At 37.7% G+C, this 21,729-nt stretch overlaps 1 protein-coding gene across 10 annotated transcripts in view; it reads left to right on the top strand.

Annotated features, from left to right (window-relative positions):
* NSF (N-ethylmaleimide sensitive factor, vesicle fusing ATPase) overlaps nucleotides 1-21,729 on the top strand; it is a 160,206-nt gene that overhangs the window by 72,927 nt on the left and 65,550 nt on the right. For all 10 annotated transcript variants that reach the window (XR_002517891.2, XR_002517890.2, XM_021928364.2 and 7 more), the window contains one exon: nucleotides 3,740-3,939. Coding sequence is in view for 8 of the 10 variants with exons in the window: in XM_021928364.2 (XP_021784056.1) it covers nucleotides 3,740-3,939 (200 nt within the window). In the remaining 2 variants the exon portion in view is untranslated. The remainder of the gene's footprint in view (nucleotides 1-3,739; nucleotides 3,940-21,729) is intronic.

Below are 21,729 nucleotides of genomic sequence, written 5' to 3'. Positions count from 1 at the left end.
GCAGAGGGTGTCCTCCTGAGGCCCCTGGACCCATTTGTTCCTGTGCTTCCAAAGGACTTAGAGGGGTATGAAAACTTAACTGGCAAGAATCCAAAGTCAGCTAGTGAGTTGGAGTCCCCAGAAAAAAGTTCAGAACATTCCCCCAGCTAGCCTCCTCTCCTTTGCCTGTTTGGTCTCTAGTTCTTTCTCCACTCTACCAACAGAGTTAGCTTTTAAACACATACCTCCTGGTGCGCCTTCCATGGTTATCACTTACACCTGAGGGTGATTACGTAAATCACCCAAAAATGTGGGGTTTTAATCACCTGTGAAACAGGTTAAAAACTCATGGTCATGGTTTCAAGACCTGCCAGTTAGGACTCTGCCAGCCTCATCTTCAGCCACTGCCCGCTCCTCCCCTCCAAGGCTCTGGCTACAGCAGGTTACTACTGGCTATTTCGAGAGAACAGCGTCTGTGTCCGTACCCCTATGCCTTTGATCATGCTAGTCTCTCTCTTTGGGGTGGCATTTCCTCTCCATTGCCTGTGAACCTCCTACTCATTCTTCCAGGCCCACACTGGATGTTAGCTCTTCCCCTGAGTCCATTCTTAATTTTCTGCCATCACTCTGGCAGAATCAGTATCTCTTGGCTAGAGTCCAAAAACATTTCATACATATCTCTGATAATGTCATATTATATTGTAGATAGCCTATTTTTATTTCTGTCTTTCCTACTAAGCCAGGAATGCCCTACAGGTAGGGACTGTCTTTTGCATGTTTGTATCCCTAACACCTACCTTTGCATCTAGTCTAAACATGAGCTTAGTACCCTTTTGTTGAATGGAATTAGTTATAAAGAGTTTTTATGACTCATTTAAAATTAGAGACCAATGCTTATTTAATAAGTCAGAATAGTCTGTAATAATAATAGTAATAATAAAGTCCCATTTCCACCGCTTATTCAAGTAACAGCTTCCTTTGTGGAAGTAGATTTTGAAAGACTTTACATGTCAGTGTATATTTTTGATGTGCTCATTTGAGATCCTAAAAGAATTATAGTTCTAATGCAGACTAGAGCTTCTATGACATTCCTGTTGATGTTATATTAAATATATTCTATCGTTTCACATATCTATATTATATATTTAATAAGTTGCATGGATATGCATTCTGTCTCTTTTTCTTTTAACCTTCATGGTATATTTTGTGAATTATTTTATAATATCTGAGTAAATTTAGTTCAAAACACATTAATTTGAGCATTTTCCTTGTACAGAAGCATAGTTGCAAAGTTAAGATTCTTGTCTTTATGTTATTTTGTTTTGTTAAATTTGCAAAGTCTCAGTCATTGCAAATGTGGGGTTTTTTTAGGTATTTAAATTAGCTCAGCTATGAAAGTAAGCACAGTCCATAAATTAAGAGCTTCAAATAATTTTTAAAAATCGTCTTCTGTCCTTCATATTCTTTCAGTTTTGTAGGAAAAGAATCATCAGTTTACTTATTCAACCTTTCCTGAAGTCCATAGTAGGTGCTGGGCATTATGCTGGGTGAATGAAATCGTACTTGGACTTGAATAGTTTACAGTCTTGATAGCGAATGAGCCATGTAAACAGAGAATTGCAATATAAAAACTTGGAGGAGAGGAAGGAAGACTACTTTGAGAACCGAGATTAGGTTGAGAATGGATGAGTCTGCTGATCAATTTATAGATAAAGAGGCAGAGAGGTGAAGTGTTTTTTTTCTTTTTTTATATGTGAAGTAGGAACCTAGGGTATCTCTAAGAATTCATAGCAGGGGATAGCTCTTGAGAAGAACGTGAAGATCTGGATAATTAATAAGAAGAATTAGAGATGAGCTAACAAAGACAAGTAAAGAGTGGCATGCACAACTGAGAAAGCAGTGAGCATAGGACTGAAACTGGATAGCATGAAATTCTGGAGATAACTGTCAGTAGCACAGAGGTGTAATTTTCTCCGGCTGTGCTCTGTGGCCAACGTGTAGTGCAATAAAACCATATTGTATTCAGGGACTATGGGGTGGTTATAACATAAATTTACAGAGGCCAAATAGTTAAAAGTCCTTCAAAGAAAGCATGGCTTACTAGGGAAGGCAGTATGGTTAAGAGGAAGTTTATAAACTTGGAGAAAATGTAGATGTCAAGAAGTTGGAGATCAGAAGGCTAGTGCTTTGTAGGTACTCAGAAAATCTTCATTTTCTCCTTTCTGGATGTCCTCTCTCTATGCATGTTTCACCACCACCACCTGCCTCAGCTATGGTTATACATATGAATAGTTTCAAATCATAATGGTAACAGTTGGCTCAGAGGGCAAGATTAGGAGCCAGACTTCTACGTCCTCATCCAGTGTGTCCCTGTAACTTAGATGCTGGTAGTGCTTGGTGGTATCGGCCTCTAGGAGAAGCTCAAGACTTCTCCTGTTATCTCCCTACCACTCATACTTGAAGGGTGAGTCAAAGGCCAAAAGCATTTTATTGGGCAGTGATTCTTAACGAAGGGATTTACTCTGTGGTGTGAAGGGTTAAGACTGTAAGCCATCAAGTGTTTCCCCTCCCTCTCCATGCTCAACCAAAGGCAGAGATCTTATTACTTTCAAGAATTTAAAAAGGAGTCTTTTCTCGGCATAAAGAAAGAAGTAAAGACCAATTCTGACAGCCCAAAGGGTCTTCCTCCTCAGAATCTAAAATTTCTAATAGAGTTGTTTGCGTCTTGTGATTTTATATGAGTCATCAAATGTATTGTGCTTTTTTTCTTAAAGATATACTTTTTAATGCTTCTATTTCAAATAAGGACAAACCATTTTCCATAGAGACACACTATATTGCATTTTCAGAAATTTCCCTTTTTACCCATACTTAGGAGGTGACACTGAAATCTAATAATTTATTATTTAACAGAGTGCTTTTTTGGGTATAGTATAAAGATATATAATTTTAATAACTTTTGGGGTACAAGTGGTTTTTGGTTACATGGATGAATTATATAGTAGTGAAGTCTGGTATTTTAGTGCATCTCATTGTCCAAGTAGTGTACATTGTACCCAATATTAGGTTTTTATTCCTCACTCCCCTCTCACTTTCCCCACTTCTGAGTCTCCAAAGTCCATTACTCTGTATGCCTTTGTGTACTCATAATTTAGCTCCCTCTTATAAGTGAAAACGTACGGTATTTGATTTTCCATTCTTGAGTTACTTCGCTTAGAAAAATGGCCTCCAGCTCCATCCATGTTGTAGCAAAAGATATTATTTTGTTCTTTTTAATGGCTGAATAGTATTCCATGGTGTGTGTGTGTGTGTGTGTACACATATATGATATATAATAATAAATTATACATAATTTATCATTATACATAAAATGAGGCAGATGTTTTATTTTTGTAGGGACAGGGTCAACAATGTGTTTCCCAGGCTGGTTTCATGCTTCTGGGCTCAAGTGAGCCACCATACCCAGCCAAAAATAAGTAATATTTTCAGAGTAAGAAGTATTTGTCCAAAATGGTAGCATGAATGTGCTCTCCCAGAGACCTTTAACTGGCAGCATTGCCCCTCAAGCATTCGCAGTTAGGGGAATTGTTGCTGGATTTTTGGTTGTATATTCTTGTTCATGGCTTATGGACATTAACATATGTAAATGGCATCACTGTGTTTTTCCTAAAGTGCATATGAAGCAGGAAGAAAACTTTGCTTTAGAGTCTTACTTGGATTCTAGTTAGCTGATATAAGACTGTTTTCTTTTCCTTTTCAGGTTGTAAACATGTTAAAGGCATCCTGTTATATGGACCCCCAGGTTGTGGTAAGACTCTCTTGGCTCGACAGATTGGCAAGATGTTGAATGCAAGAGAGCCCAAAGTGGTCAATGGGCCAGAAATCCTTAACAAATATGTGGGAGAATCAGAGGCTAACATTCGCAAACTTTTTGCTGATGCTGAAGAGGAGCAAAGGAGGGTAATGTGAACATCGTCGCTATATGATGAATGAGACCCAGAGTTATGGAGGCAAACTTGTTACTTTGATTTATATTTTGAAGCAACTTACAGATAAATTTACCTAGTACCTAGGTTATATATGGCACTGCACCAGGGACTGTGGGAGATTTACATGATGAGCAGATGTTGTTACCCACATATTCCTATAAACAAAGGTAGGTGATTGTGTAAGCCAGAGGTTTTGCAAAAACAGGTCATGAATATATTTTCAGGTGATGCTTGTATTCCATATTGCTTCCAGAGACTTGTGCTCATTTATCCTTTGGAAGAAAAGAGGAAATTAAATCCATAAATAGACTTACGGAATCGTATTGTGTAAGGTTCGCATGCAGAAAGCTATCTTACTTAATGCTGGATCTTGCTCAGTTATAGAGTGACAGGATTGAGTTGTCAGAGCTCAGAGGAAAGCTTGATTTGAGTCTCAGAAATGAAATTATTTAAAAATTAAACTAGAGTTTACTAATTCTGTTAGTTTTACATGTCAACTTGACTAGGACATAAAGTGCCTAAATATTTGGTAAAACATTTTGGTTGTGTCTGTGAGGATGTTTCTGGATGAAATTAGCATTTGAGTTGATAGACTAAATAAAGCAGATTGCCCTCCCTAATGTGGGCAGGCCCCATTCAATCAGTTTAAGGCCTGAACAGAACAAAAATGCTTACTTTCCTGCAAGTAAGAGGGAATTTCGACTTGCCTGGTTGCCCTGAGTTGGGACATTGGTTTGGATGCAAACTGAAACATCAGCTCTTGCTGGCTTGGAGGCCTTTGGACTGAAACTAAATAATGCGTGTTAGTTCTTCTGGGTCTCCAGATTGCTGACTCCAGATCTTGGGACTTGTCAGCCTCTGAAATTGTAGATTTTTCCCAGGGAATTGGCTAAAACGATTATGGAGGCTGACATGTATATGTGGGTGTGTATGCATACATACATATTCATAGAGATTTATCATAAGGAATGCACACACTCGCACGAACATTCTATTGGTTCTGTTTGTCTGTTCTGATTAATATCCTAATACTAACATATTTTTTTAATTGACAGAAAGTTTAAGAACAATGCCATGAGCGTTCTGGTTCTAGTAATACAGTAGACTAGGTAACCAGAAAACCTTCCTTCTATAAACACCTTCAAATGCTAGGTATACCCTGTACCCCTTAAATATGTACAATTATGTGCCAATTAAACACAAAATAAAACTTTAAAAAGTTCTGGGTAAAATATAACTAAAATTATTTTAAATGCGTAATTGAACTCTTCAGAAAGAAAACTGAATCTCCAGGAAATTAGAGTCGTAAGATACGGGCTGTAGCTTTTGGTTTCATAATGTATGGGTTTGGGTTTTAGTACCCACTAGGGAACAGAAAGTGAGTTCTTGAATCTATTTACAGTGTGGACTAGGAACTGGTACCTTCAAACAGGTTGTGTCTCTATGAAAAGCATGGACTAGAAAATATCTGCCACCACCAAAGGGAAATTAACAAAAAATATTTAACTGCTTGGGTTCTGGAATGGAAGCTGAGAAATCTCCTACGGGAATACTTTTTTTTTTTTTTTTTTTTGAGGTGGAGTTTTGCTCTTGTTGCCCAGGCTGGAGTGCAATGGCGTGACCTTGACTCACCACAACCTCCGCCTCCCAAGTTCAAACAATTCTCCTGCCTCAGCCTCCCGAGTAGCTGGGATTATAGGCATGTGCCACCATGCCCGGCTAATTTTACATTTTTAGAAGAGATGGGGTTTCTCCATGTTGGTCAGGCTGGTCTCGAATTCCCAACCTCAGGTGATCTGCCCGCCTTGGCCTCCCAAAGTGCTGAGATTACAGGTGTGAGCCACCGCGCCCGGCCTCCCATGGGAATTGTAAACCATGGATCCTTGTTCGTGCTGGTTTAGAATTTGAATAAATATATGCTACCTATGTGGCCTGAAACCCCAAGCTGAGAAATTAGTTTAAAAAGTTATTCGGGTGCAGTGGCTCATGCCTGTAGTACCAGCTACTTGGAAGACTGAGATGGAAGGGTCACTAGAACCCAGGAGTTCTAGGCTGCAGTGAGCTATCATTGTGCCATTGCACTCTAACCTGGGTGACAGTGCAAGACCCTATGTTAAGAAAAAAAAAAAAATTAGTCCTGGCCTAGTGATAGCATAAGTTGTCAGATATAAGCAAACCCCAAGGGGTACTCCAACAACCTAGGCTGAAAGGAATAGAAAAAGTAGTCATCAAAATTTAAAACTCAGCAACCAAATTTAACATAAGACAACAAATTTCAGCTGAAGAGAGAAGTGGTAAACAGAAGAATAAACCTAAAGAAATCACCCGGAATGTAGCACAGAGAGATAAAGGGATGGAAGAGATGAAAGTTGAGATGACAGAGTTAAAACGAGAAGTCCAGATAGAATAGTGTAGAGGCATTATTCAAAAAGAGAATGACTGCAAATGTTCTAAAATTAATGAAAGACACAAGTACTCAGATTCAGGTAGCACCATGAGTCCATATGGGATAAATGAAAATTAACTTATTTCTAGACTTGTTATAGGAGAATGCCAAAGACAAATATCTTAGTAACAAAAGAAAGACATGGAGATGATTTACAAAGGGGTATCCGTTATGCTGATAGCAAACTTTTCCATGACAGAGAGAACAAAAAACAGTAGAATAATATCTTCAGAGAGCTAAGTGAAAATAACTGTCAACTTAAAAGTTAATACCCAGCTTAATTCTCATTCAGGAATGAGGGTGAAATAAAGACTTTTTTCTTCAGGCAAAGGATAATAGAATTAACTAGTTGCAGAAGCTTGTTGGAAGATTATGAAGTAGGATGTACTAAGACTGAAGGAAGTTGAACCCAGAAGGAAACAGTAGATCCAAGAAACAATGATGAGCAATAAAATTGGTGAAAATATAGATAAAGTCTGGGAGTTCTACTTCTAGTAGTGGCAAATGAGGTCATTTGAATCATGCTTTCCACTGAAGACTACCAGAAAAGCTCAACACAATATTTAAACATGTTTTGCTTAAAGGTATCAAAGAAGAAAAATGGAGGCCTAGAACAAAGGTCCTCCTGGTGTGCTGGGTCACTATTCCTCTCGAGGTATTAGCCAGTTCTGCATGAAGCTGCTAAAACCTAAGCAGCCCTTTTGACATGCTAGTGGGAGTAATGGGGGCAGAGATTAGAGCCCATGGCCCCTGAGGGAGGGGACATCTGATGAACATAACTCATTTTGAGTCAGGACCCTGAAGGGCTACACCATAGGAGCAAGGGTTAACCAGGAATAGACATACTATCACCAAGGCTGAAGATCAGCTTTGAATCATGTCAGTCCCTAAAATTAGATTGAGGGTTCCTAAACTGTTAGTGCCCCTAGGCATCTGGCAGAATTGTAAATCCTTCCTGGAGGAAAGTAGTATCATGTAAGGTCACAAATTATTTCTAGTTTGCAAATGCAATGTCTGGCTTATAATCAAAAGCAACTGGAAACAGATAAACAACATCAAGAAAAAGAAAAGATGGTTGAAACAGCCTCTAGATATTGGAATTCTCAGATACAGACTTTTGAAATAATTATACTTACCACATTCAAGGAGATAGAAGACAAGACAGATTTTTGGCAGAGTACTGGAAACTGTAAAAACAAATATAAATTCTAGAACTGAGAAAATAAGTAAAATTAACTCAAGTGAATGAGTTTAAATAGCAGGTTAGACACATCTGAAGAGAGAATTAGTGTACTGAAAGATATAAAATGAAAATAACCAGAGACAAAGAATGAAAGGAATTAGGAGAGAATAAGAGAGAGAGAGAGAAAATACCATTTAAAGGTCTGGTGCGTGTATTTAAAGTTCCAGAAGAGGAAGAGAAAGAGGATGGATCAAAACCAGGATTTGAAGAGAAAATGGTTTAGAACTTTCTAAAACTGATGGAAAACATTAGTCCATAAATTACAGAAATGATATGAACCCTGAGCGGGAGAAGTACCAAAGAACTCTACATATATAGGCATCATTGTTAAATTGCTGAAAACCAAAAGCAAAAGAAAAATCTTAAAAGGAGCTAGAGAGCAAAGGAAAATTACCTTCAATTAAGCAACAACTAGCTGGTAGCTGTCTTCTCAATAGAAATGATGGAATCAAAAAGTCAATCAAAGGCCATTTTTAAAGAGCTGAAAGAAAATAACTGTCAACTTAGAATTTTATATCCAGTAAATGGATGAATGATCATAGAAATATGCAATGGAATACAAGACAGTAATGAAAATAAATAGCCTACAGTTGTGAAACAAATACATTATTGAGCAAAAGAAACCAGATTTTAAAAAGAACACATACTGTATGATTCCATTTATAGAAAGCTCACCTAAAGTATAGTGTTTAACAATGCATGCTTGGGTGGTAAAACTATAAAGGAAAATGAATAATTACCATAAAAATCAGATTGTGGTTACCTATGGGGAAAGGTCAGGGAGGAGTGCTTGGGAAGGGTTGCGAGGAGGTACTCCTAGGATGCTGGCCGTGTTCTGTTTCTTATGATTACATAGGCGTTCATTTTGTGACAGTTCATTGAGGCATATATTCACATTTTGTAACTTTCTCTATGTGCGATATATTTTGCAATAAAATGTTTTAAAAATAAATTTTAACAGCATTCACTGAGTAAAACAATAATGATATGGATACTTTTAAAGGATAGAACTAAAATATGGAACAAAACGTTTGGGAAGTTTAACTTCATGTAAGCTCCTTGTATTATTGGGGAAGAAGATAGGGAGTTCAAGACCAGCCTGGTCAACATGGTGAAACCCCATCTCTACTAAAAAAATACAAAAATTAGTGGGCATGGTGTCGTGCACCTGTAATCTCAGCTACTCAGGAGGCTGAGGCAGGAGAATTGCTTGAACCTGGGAAGCGGAGGTTGCAGTGAGCCAACATCATGCCACTGCACTCCAGCCTGGGCAACAAAAGTGAAACTCCGTGTCAAAAAAAAAAAAAAAGAAGATAATAATGTTAGTTAACATGAAACTTTAAGTCAAAAGTATGCATGTGAAAGTTGTACATTGTGCCCATACTTTTCCGAAGCATAGGGAGGAGCTGGGAAAGAAACAATGGAAACTCAAATACTTTAGAAGGCAACAAAGAAATAACAAGACTCGAAGACAATGTGTTGATACTAAAAAGGTAATTTTAAAAACAATTTCGTTTATAGCAGAAATCAGAATGTAAAGTACCTAGGATTCTATCTAACAGGAAATGTGCAAGACCTTTAAGGAGGAAATTCTAAACATTTTTGAAAATCTTTTTTTAAGGAGCTAATAAATGGTAAGATATAACATGTTCATGTATGGGAGCACTGACAATGTCATAAAAATGACAGTTCTGCCCATCTGGATCTGTAAGTTGAGTGTATTTCCAGTGAAGCCTAATAGGAATTTTTTTGACATTTGACAACTTGATTCTAATTTTTTTTTGAGGCTTGAAGAGTTACGAGAATTTTGAAGAATAATGAAGATTTACTTTTATCACATATCAAGACTTACTAGAAAGCAATAGTAATTGAAACAGTGTTATATATTCATGTAAAAACAGACCAAGGAAACAATAGAACACAGGAAGGAAGAGCCTGCTCTATGACAAGTGATGATACAGATCAGAGGGGAATAATAGGCTGGCCGTGCCGTAAACAGAGCTAAGATAATTGGCTGCCTGTTTGGAAAAAGATAAAATGCAATTCCTACCTCACAGCATACAAAATTGCGAGTGGATTTACAAAAACAAAACAAAACAAAAAAACCTACTAAGACTTATAGGCAGAAAACTTATTTAGAAGAAAAATAGGCAAAAATGTTTTAAGATTTGAGGCTAGGGAAGAATTGATACAGAAAGCAAATCTATTAGAAGTGTTAATTTGGCTACATTAATATAAAAATTTTCTATATGACAAATTAAATACAAATGTCTCAAACTGGGAGAAGATATTTGCAATGTATGTAATCTACAAAGAATTGGCATCCTCTGTAATAAATTCTCTATAAAAAGTCTTGTATAATAAGAAAAATATAAACACCACAATTTTAAAAAAAAAAACTGTCAAAGGATTTAACACATAGTTCTCAGAGAAAGAACCCAATTGAAGAAAAGCAAATGAAAAGATATTCAGGAAAATGTATAATAAAAGAGGGATTCTTTCCTAAACAACCTGGCAACATTTACAACAGCTGGTAAAACCAAGAGTTTGTGGGATTATGGAGAAACAGGGTCTCATATACATTGCTAGTTAGAGTATAAACTAGAAGAATATACCAAGTGGGTAGTATCTTGCAAATAAATTTGACATCTTACAAAAATGAAGATGCACAAGCCCCAGGAGTTCTACTTCAAGACCACTACCTATGATAAACATCATGACATGTACCAGGATGTTGATGGCCGTGCTATTTGCAACAGAGGGAAAAGAAACATCATTACTCTTCCTTAGTAGGAAATGGGATAGCATACAGATATTAAAATGAAGATGTTGAGCACAGTGGCCCACGCCTGTAATCCCAGCACTTCAGGATGCCGAGGCAGAGGATCATTTGAGCCCAGGAGTTGAAGACCAGCCTGGGCAACATAGTGAAACCCCACCTCTACTAAAATAAAAAATTATCCAGGCATGGTGTCACACGCCTGTGGTCCCAGCCACTTAGGAGGCTGAGGTGAGAAGGTCACTTGAGCCTGGGAGGTCAGGGCTGCAGTGAGCTGTGACAGTGCCACTACACTCCAGCTTAGGCAACAGAATGAGACCCTGTCTCAAAAAAATGAATAATAGATTTGTGTAGATCAACATGAATAACACTCAGAAATATAACATCTTTTAAAAAAATCTAGTAAGCTCTACTAAATTTATCCTGCCATTTCCTGCCTTTTAAAATTTTTGTTGAGGGTAAAATAATATTAAATATTCCCTTTATAATATAAGCAGACTTAAGGCTTTAAGTCTGCTTGTTGGGTCCTTAATTGTTTCAGTTTTATACAAGGTCGTTTCCTTTCCTGCTTTCCAGCGTTTCATTAAGTTCTTGTTCAGGTCTCCAGCTAGATCAGTCTCATTGGTTCTAGAAGGTGTGGGTCTTGGTGGGTTGGGGCAAGTCCAGTCACTATTTCAACTCTTCAGAAAGTCCCAGAACCAATCAGTTTTGTAGTTCTTTCCTAATACTAAGACTGTTTCTGCTTCACATATCTTTTTAACCCTCCTACCAAGAAAAACAGTCATCAGCATATGCTATCTAGGTTGAATAAACTCCGTTTAGAAAATTATTTTAGATTATTTTCCAAATAATTTACAAAACACAAGAATAAAGAGATAAAAAACTATTAAAATTAAATAAATATAGCATATAAAATTTTTATTCCATGTTTTCCTGGTCTTGAGGTGTTTCGGATTTTGTTTTTTGGAATATTTGCATATACATAATAAAATATCTTGACATTGGGACTCAGGTCTAAACATGAAATCCATTTATGTTTTGTATACACCTTGTACACACAGCCGGAAGGTAATTCTGTACAATATTTTAAATAATTTTGTTACTGAAACAAAGTCTGTGTACGTTGAACCATCAGAAAGCTAAGGCGTCACTATCTGAGCCACTAGATGTGGACAGTGTGGTTAGTTGGCATCACCATTGTTTCTGACTATAAATGTATATGCCTGATAAATAATTGTTTTCATACACATATTGAGACACAAGTACTTAACAGTAAAAATATGACACACCATTAAAAAAAATTACAGTGAAAAAATAGTGAGTTTTAGGGTAACTAAGCAGCACAATGGCATCACCAGAATACCTGGATAAGCTGTTAAACACCAGCAACACCAAACAGCAGCAGTTTCAGTCACCACCTACGATGTTGTGGGGGTTTTTTGTTTTGGTTTGGTCTTTTGAGATGGAGTCTCACTCCATCGCCCAGGCTGGAATGCAGTGGCACCATTGTGGCTCACCGCAGCCTCAACCTCCTGGGCTCAAGCCGTCCTCCTACCTCAGCCTCCCAAGTAGCTGGGGCTACAGGTGTGCACCCCCATACCTGGCTAATTTTAAAAATCTTTTTGTAGAGACAAGGTCTCCCTAGGTTGCCCAGGCTGGTCTAAAACTCCTGGGCTAAAGCGATCCTCCTACCTCAGCTTCCCGAAGTGCAGAAATGACAGGTGTGAGCTACCATGCCCAGCTGACGTTGTGTTTTGATTAAAAGATTACCATACAGTAACCCCCTGTGTGTGGTGCACCTTTCAAATTTTGGAACATTTGGAATTTTGAATTTTTGGATTAGGGATACTCAACCTGTATACCCCAAATGGGCAGGAGCCTCTGAATGCAACTAACTGTTCATCAGCTGTCCTGCATGAACTTACAAATGCTGATTCTTGGTTTCAAATACTTCTTTGTTGGCTTTTAAATTATTATTACTTCTGGTTCTTGCATGTACAGCATCAAAACATAATGCTTTAAGAAATTTTTTGAGATCTTTGGCTCCTAATTTTGTTGAAGAGAGGATGACCATTGTATGTTCCACAATTGCAAAACATTTTTATCTTTAGATTTGTAGGTTTCTTTCAGAATGATCAATTCAGTTTTTTATGGTCAATCCAATTTTTTAATGTCTACTTCATCTATTTCTTCTGGCTGTCTCTCTCTAATACGTGCCTTCAGCATCTGTCTACTTTTAAACTATGTCAAGAAAATTTGGTGCACAAATGAAATAAAAGATAAAAGAATACTGTCATGTGTCCTTTAAGCAAAATGGGATGGCCTCTTTTCTTGTTACAAAATATTCCACAATGAAGACTTTCTATTGAATAAGTAACTGAATGAAAATGCTTTGTCCTTAGATTAAAAGTATATTATTCACTCATTGATTCATGAGTTTGAGAAAATGTATGTAGGGCATCATCATCTGAAGGCACATAGACTGAGATTTTACTTATAATCATCAATTTCAGCATCTTTATTAGAGTCCTGAGTGCTGCTATCTTATTCTTTGTGTTTGACTTCAGACTCATCTAATAATTCTAAAACAGTTTCCTCAGATTTTCTTCATCATTCTGGCCAGAGAACTTAAAAATGTTAATGCTTAATCGTATTCAATAAAACGTAGAATCAGGTCACAGAAGATGTTAGCTTCAGACTTCTTTTGTGCCTTCTTGAGAGATAACACATACCTTGCACAACATAGTAAGAAAACTGAAGAATGATGTCATAGTGATATTTGTTTCACTGTTGTATCATTTTTCTAAGTAGTTTTGTCTTTTTTTTATTATACTTTAAGTTCTGGGATACATGTGCAGAACGTGCAGGTTTGTTACATAGGTATACACGTGCCATGATGGTTGGCTGCACCCATCAACCCGTCATCTACATTAGGTATTTCTCCTAATGCTATCCCTCCCCTAGCCTCCCATCCCTGATAGGCCCCAGTGTATGATGTTCCCCTCCTTGTGACCATGTGTTCTCATTGTTCAGTTCCCACTTATGAGTGAGAACATGTGGTGTTTGGTTTTCTGTTCCTGTGTTGGTTTGCTGAGAATGATGGTTTCCAACTTCATCCATGTCCCTGCCAAGGACATGAACTCATCCGTTTTTATGGCTGCATAGTATTCCATGGCATATATGTACCACATTTTCTTTATCTAGTCTATCGTTGATGGGCATTTGGGTTGGTTCCAAGTCTGTGCTATTGTGAACAGTGCCTCAATAAACATATGTGTGCATGTGTCTTTATAGTAGAATGATTGTAATGGGATTGCTGGGTCAAATGGTATTTCTGGTTCTGGATCCTTCAGGAATCACCACACTGTCGAAACAGCATGGTACTGGTACCAAAACAGATATATAGACCAAAGGAATAGAACAGAGGCCTCAGAAATAATGCCGCATATCTACAACCATCTGATCTTTGACAAAGCTGACAGAAACAAGCAATGGGGAAAGGATTCCCTGTTTAATAAATGGTGTTGGGAAAACTGGCTAACCATATGCAGAAAAGTGAAACTGGACCCCTTACACCTTATACAAAAATTAACTCAAGATGGATTAAAGACTTAAATGTAAGACCTAAAACCGTAAAAACCCTAGAAGAAAAAAAACCTAGGCAGTACCATTCAGGACATAGGCATGGGCAAAGACTTCATTCTTCTATTTTCTTATTTTAATCCTTTTTAAGCATAGTTGAGAATAATTGATGAGTAATGATGTAATCTCTAGTATGATGAAATAGCATAATGTGTCTTAGATTTGCAAAAAGATCTAGTAGATACAAATGGCAATTGTAAGATAGAATGAGTTTTGTTCTTTTTTTTTTTTTTGAGACGGAGTCTCGCTCTGTCTCCCAGGCTGGAGTGCAGTGGCGCAATCTCCACTCACTGCAAGCTCCGCCTCCCGGGTTCCTGCCATTCTCCTGCCTCAGCCTCCCCAGTAGCTGGGACTACAGGCGCCCGCCACCTTGCCCGGCTAATTTTTTTGTATTTTTTAGTAGAGACAGGGTTTCGCCACGTTACCCAGGATGGTCTCGATTTCCTGACCTCATGATCCACCCGTCTCCGCCTCCCAAAGTGCTGGGATTACAGGCGTGAGCCACCGCGCCCGGCCTTGTTCTATTTTTTAAATATGCGTTTTGTTTTGTTTTGTTTTGTTTGCTCACTCTTTGGAAGCCAAAAAGGAAAAAAAGTCATGAGATATCAATTTTTGTAAATAGTACTGCTCAAAACAGAAACCCAGAAACTGAGATTGGGTCTAACGGACCCAAATGAGATACTGAGGATTAAACACTAGGCAGAAGTGAGTTAAAATGCCATATGAAGAAGCATTTTTATAAAATCTCGGTTGTGAGTTACCACATGGCTACATAGGTAACTTTGGTGCTGTTTTTTAAGTTGTAAGCAGTTTAAATATTAAACTACTAATGATAAAATTGAGTTGGCAAATGATTTCTAGATCAATATTAATTATAGCCAGTCTTTTCAGTTATACCTTTCTCACATCCAGAAATGACTTGATGTACTCAGCTAATGACCCCATGAAGGATATATGTGTGTTACATAATAAAGAAAAACATCACCTCTGTAATTTTGGACAGTTCACATTGACGGAGATGAACACTTGCATATAGGTCAAACTAGTTAAATATAGAACAGCCGCTTTTGAAAGCTGTCGCCAGGGCTCAACAGCGTCAGCTCTGTTTCTATGGAGAAAGACTTTGCAGATATTAAAAACAGAGCTAGAAGCCAATGAATGGAAGAGGATTGCGTTGTGGAAATTTAAATTTTTTGGTAAAGGGTTTATTGATGAATCAGCTGTATTAGTCTGTGAACATTAATCTTGACATCTTCTTTACCCAATTCCCAATTTCTTGTAATAAGAACTTGCTTTTATTTAAGTAACACACAATGTAAAACTTGATGTTATTGTACTGACTAGGTGGGGGAAGGGACCTGATGACAGGTAATAAGATTAGTAAGGTTCTGAAAAGGTCAGAATTGTACAGAATTATGTTTAGAACAGATTGCCCCGGTGATCATTTAATCAAACAGTGTTCGTATTGTCTTTGTCCCTGTCCACGTAGTGATTTTTGGGGTTGGGCTGAGAAGGAAATCATGATTCCATCAGCAACATAAGGCACATTGACAGTAAAACTAGTGTATTATAGCATCTTTTTGTTTCATACTGTATTGGGCAGACAACCTTGAAGAAAAAAAAAATCTTTTAAAAATAATGTAAAATCTCACAGTTTTTCAGTCACAAACAGAAGTATCCTTGTTGTCACTAAAGGTGGCAAGAATTAATATCCTACTATATAGAAGTACTTTGGCAAAGCTAAGATTGTGGTTCCAATTCCTCATTCCCAATTTTTTCTCCAGATGGAAAGATGAACAGTTTTTGGTATTGAATTTTTTTTTAGGAAGCAAGTTGTTTATCATTAGATACCTATTCAGTAAATGCAATGATACAGAAAAATGAAGTTTTTTCCCTCAGATTTGAAATTAGGTTTTAAAATATGGAGGGAGAACAATTTTTAAGTAATGTTCAGGGACACAAATAAAACCCAGTGAAACTTTAGAAACTTCGATGGACATCTGTCATCATACATACAATTGCATTAAATAATGGAATTTATTATTAATTATTTTATCTGGTTTATTGTGCAGTAAATTGAATTTTTCTCTTTTTGTGTGTAGTTTTATGAAATTTCATACTTGCATAGATTAATGGAACCACTGTAAAAATCAGGATATAGAACATTTACATCACCCCCAAAAATTCCTTCATGCTGTCCCTTACTGGTCACCCTCTGTTTTTAGTAACCCCGGTAACTACCAATGTGTTCTCCATCACTGTAGTTTTATCTTTTTGAGAATGTCATATAAATGGGGTCATACACTATGTAACCTTTTGGGACTGGCTGTCTTCAGCATAATGCCTTTGAAATTCACCCAAGTTGTTGCATGTGTCAAACATCCCATTTTATTGTTGAATAATATTTCATTGTGTGGGTGTACTATCATTAGTTTATCTGTTGACCCAATGAATGACAATTGGGTTGTTTTCTAGTTTGGGGCAATTATAAGCAGAGCTGATAAACCAAGTAGTGGAATTTTTAGGTCGTACAGCATTTTATTTTTGATTTAAAAATACTTTATATATTCAGGGTTTGTTTTTGACCCAGTTGAATTTCCTTCAGATCATTTTTGGAACTCTTTCCTCATATGTCTGATGTAACATTTCTTCTTTCATCTTTGTCATTTTTTTTATTCCCCCTTTTCTTCAGATGACTGTAGGTATCTTCTGGTATTGTAGCCCAGAATCTGTCCTGCTTTTATATTCCTCCAGCTTAATTATATGCTCCGTCTTCTTACAGTATCTACAGCTTGCTACTAGACTATTCTTCACTATTTGCAGAAGATGTTCAGATGTATCTTGCTATCCTCTTTTATTCAGTTGTGTATATCTTGTTCTCTGGAGGCCTTTCCAATTAGATGTCTTGTTAACACTTTAATCTTACCATGCTAGAAATAAAAAAAAAAAAAAATTCCCTTGTACCTTTTCCCTTCTACAGCTTCCTTATCATACTGCAAGGTAATTTCTTTTCTTCACTGTCACTCTTCCACCCCACATGCAAGCAGTAAGCAAATCTAGCATTTGCTGTTTTGTCATCACCACTCCTATCACCAAAATTCTCATTCTGTTTAGATTCTGTTTGCCTCATTTATCTACCATTGTATGTTTCTCACTGACCTTCCAAGTGCATACTTCTTTTCATCCTAAAGCCAAGAATAAAATCATTTTATATAAAGAGCATTCTGCTTTTGTAGTTCATTTACTGATGTCCTCTGTTTCAGTAGGAAGGCCTAATTCTAGATTTCATTCTGTCATGATAGTACTATAGCTTCTGCTTCTCACATTAGGTAAATTTTATTATCCCCTTTTATAGGACCTTGACTGCCTCTGGGCCTTCTGTTCAGGTGACCCCGCATGCTTCTAAGTTCTTAGCTATTAGACCGTCTCTTTCCCCTTTTTATATGTCTTTGTTTTGGTACAGCTTCTCATACCCAAAAGCAGGTATACCTGTTACTAAGGAGGATACAAGTTGTATTTGTAGGTGATATGATTGTCTACCTAGGAAATTCAAGAGTCAGATTTTTTAAAAAACTTAGATATTATAAATAAGAGAGTAAAGTAGCCAGATATAAAGTAAATATATAAAAATATATTTCCTCCGTACTTCCATACTGTTTCTGAAATATAATAGAAAAATCCCATCACAATTGCAACCAAAAAATATAGCTAGGAATCTTTATGAAGGAATGAAGGAATTTAAACAGCAAAAACTATACAACTTTATTGGGAAGCTGGGCCCAATGGCACACGCCTGTAATCCTAGCACTTTGGGAAGCCAAGGTGGGAGGATCACTTAAGTCCAGGAGTTCAAGACCAGCCTGGGCAACATAGTGAGACTTTATCTCTAAAAATAAAAATAAAAATAAATTTTAAAACTTTACTGAGAGACATAAAAGTGTTGAATAATTGGAAAGGCATTATTATTCTAAAAAACCAAATATGCTATAAAGATTTTAGTATTTCCTAAACTTAGATATTTAACCTAATTTCAATTAGGGCTTAAGTTTTTGTCTGTTTCTTTGTCTATTTTTAATTCGTGGAGGTTATTCCCCCTCATAAGAATGATTGTGATGTTCATTTGGAAATAGACATGGTTGGAAATAGCCAAGATAGTTATAAAAAAGAAGAATGTATACAGGAGAAGAGCTTCTTCAATGCACTACTGTAAAGTTACAGAGATAAAAACATGTATGTAGTAAACAGGCTGGTAATAACCTAGCATACATCAGAGTCCAAAACCTGGTAGAGATGGCAGCTCAGTCAACGAAGAAAGGAGGGATTATTTAGGGAACAATGCTGGGTCGGTTATTTGAAGAAGAATTAGTTGGCTTCTCACTTTACTTGTACCACACACAAAAATAAAAAACCAGATAAAGAATTACATGTAAAGCAAAAGTTTAAGAGAAGAAAATGTGTGACCATCAGCGTCTGTAATGGGGAACAATTTTAAGGATAAAACTAACAAAAATATCACAAAAATAAAAATTGATGCTGGCTGTTTAGTAGAAACAGAAAACCCCTTCCACTTATCGAAAATATACCATAAATAGGCTGGGCACAGTGGCTCTCACCTGTAATCCCAGCACTTTGGGAGGCCGAGGTGGGCAGATCACCTGAGTTCGGGAGTTCGAGACCAGCCTAGCCAACGTGGTGAAACCCTGTCTCTACTAAAAATACAAAATTAGCCAGACTTGCTGGTGCATGTCTGTAATCCCACATGTGGGAGGCTGAGGCACAAGAATCGCTTGAACCTGGGAGACGGAAGTTGCAGTGAGCAGAGATCACACCACTGCACTCCAGCCTGGATGACAGAGCGAGACTCTGTCTCAGAAAATATATATATGCACACACACCATAAATAAAAGACAAATGGCAAACTAAGATAAAGTAGTTACAAGTATAATAATGGCCCTAATATATAAATCATTTTTTAATAAATCAGTAGGAAAAGCTCTTGAATTTCAACAGAAAAGGGTACAGAAGACATATGAAATACTAATAAAATTACCAATGGTAAAAACATGATTTTTTAACACCACCAGCCTCTTCAGTAATTCAATAAATGTGATTTAAAGACAACAGAAAGATACCATTGTCCATCTACGAAATCGAGAATTACTTTTAATGTGTTTCTAATATTCATTACGTGTGGGAATATACCAAGATAGGCACTGTCATGTACTGTGCTGAGATTATAGATTGATAAAACCTTTCTGGAAAAGTGTTTCCACTTTTTCAAGTGTTCCTATTTCAAGGGCCTTAAAATACTTAACATACCTTTTAACCTAACAATTTGCCTTTAGCAAGTAATCATCTATATTTGTCAAGCATTTAAGTATAAAAATGTTCATTGCAGGCCAGTTACCGTAACTCATATTTGTAATCCCAGCACTTTGGGAGGTTGAGGCAGGAGGATCACTTGAGTCCTGGAGTTCAAGACCAAAGTAACATGACAAAACCCCATCTCTACAAAAAAAATAAAATATTTGCCAGGCATGGTGGCACACATCTGTAGTCCCAGCCACTCAGGAGGCTGAGGTGGGGGATTGCTTGAGCCCAGGAGTTTGAGGCTGCAGTGAGCTTTGATCGTACCACTGCACTCCAGCCTGGGCAACAGAGTGAGATCCTGTCTCTACAAAGAATGAAAAGAGAAAATGTTTATTGCAGCAACATATATAATACTAAAGACTTAGAAATAATTAAATATCTAACAGTAAGGAGTTAATATGGAATAGGAGAGTTAAACTGTGAAACCATTCATATGATTAAATATTATAGAGCTATTAAAAATCATATTGTCGGCCGGGCACGGTGGCTCACTCCTGTAATTCCAGCACTTTGGGAGGCTGAGGCAGGCGGATCACAAGGTCAGGAGATCGAGACCATCCTGGCTAACATGGTGAAACACCATCTCTACTAAAAAAAAAAATACAAAAGGCCGGGCGCGGTGGCTCAAGCCTGTAATCCCAGCAATTTGGGAGGCCAAGACGGGCGGATCACGAGGTCAGGAGATCGAGACCATCCTGGCTAACACCCGTGAAACCCCATCTCTACTAAAAAATACAAAAAAAAAAACTAGCCGGGTGTGGTGGCGGGCGCCTGTAGTCCCAGCTACTCGGGAGGCTGAGGCAGGAGAAGGGTGAGCAGTGAGCCGAGATTGCACCACTGCACTCCAGCCTGGGCGACAAGTCATATTGTATAGGGATGAGAAAGGGTTTAAAATAATACCTGGATGAAAAACAGGATGCAAGGTATTACATAGCTCCATTTTGGCTGAGTTTGAGATGATTGTGAATTCTTTATTTTTTGCTATTTTCCCACATTTTCTATAATTATGTATTTTGCAGTTGGAAGCAAAAATAACCATTGAAAATTGTTTTCAAAGAATAATATTCAAGAGAATACAAGGTGCAGTGAGTTCTCAATATTTAGTTAAAATATAGAAATCTGTGGACCATTAACAGCAGTTATCTTTAGGTGATTTAATGTTGTTTTATAGATGGGTCTTTATTGATGGGATGTCACTATGTTGCCCAGGCTGGTCTTGAACTCCTGGCCTGAAGCAATCTTCCCACCTCTGCCTTCCAAGTAGCTGGGATTACAGGCACAAGCCATGGCAAATGTAGTATATTTTTATTTATTTTTTAGTGATGGGATCTCACTGTGTTGCCCAGGCTGGACTCCAACTCCTGGGCTCAAGCGATCCTCCAGCCTCAGCCTCCAGAGTAGCTGGGACTATAGGCACATACCACTCTGCCCAGCTTTATTTTTAAACTTTATTTCTATTTGTTTTGCAACTTTTGCTCTGTTAACAAATCTACTACTCTTATAAAAAGTTAAAAAAACATTCTTTTATTAAAACAAAGATTAGGCCGGGCATGGTGGCTCACGCCTGTAATCCCAGCACTTTGGGAGGCTGAGCTGAGTGGATCACCTGAGGTCAGGAGTTTGAGACCAACCTGGCCAACATGGTGAAACCCCATCTCTACTAAAAATACGAAAATTAGCCAGGAGTGCCGCCACATGCCTGTAATCCCAGCTACTCAGAAAGCTGAGACAGGAGAATCACTTGAACCCGGGAGGCAGAGGTTGCAGTGAGCTGAGATTGCGTCATTGCACTCCAGCCTGGGCGGCAGAGCGAGACTTCGTCTCAAAAAAAAAAAAAAAAAGATTATATCCTTATCAGAGATTTAATGGATACTAACCATATTTAATCCTCAGTCTCATTATGCTGATTTAATTTTTATTATCCATATATTGTCATATTTAGGTTATGTTCATTTTTCACCAATTTTGTTAATCCCTAGTGTTTTCGTTTGTTTTTGAGACGGAGTCTCGCTCTGTTGCCCAGACTGGAGTGCAGTGGTGCAGTCTCAGCTCACTGCAACCTCTGCCTCCTGGGTTCAGGTGATTTTCCTGCCTCAGCCTCCAGAGTAGCTGGGATTATAGGCGCCTGCCACCACACCCAGCTCATTTTTGAATTTTTAGTAGAGACAGGGTTTCACCATGTTGGCCAGGCTGGTCTTGAACTCCTGACCTCAGTTGATCCATCCTCCTCTGCCTCCCAAAGTACTGGGATTACAGGCAGGAGCCACCGCACCTGGCCATG

The sequence above is a fragment of the Papio anubis genome, chromosome 17 (assembly GCF_008728515.1).
Source record: "Papio anubis isolate 15944 chromosome 17, Panubis1.0, whole genome shotgun sequence".
Taxonomy (NCBI): Eukaryota; Metazoa; Chordata; class Mammalia; order Primates; family Cercopithecidae; genus Papio; species Papio anubis.
Note: the sequence above shows the minus strand (reverse complement) of the source record. Positions and strands in the feature narration are given on the sequence as shown.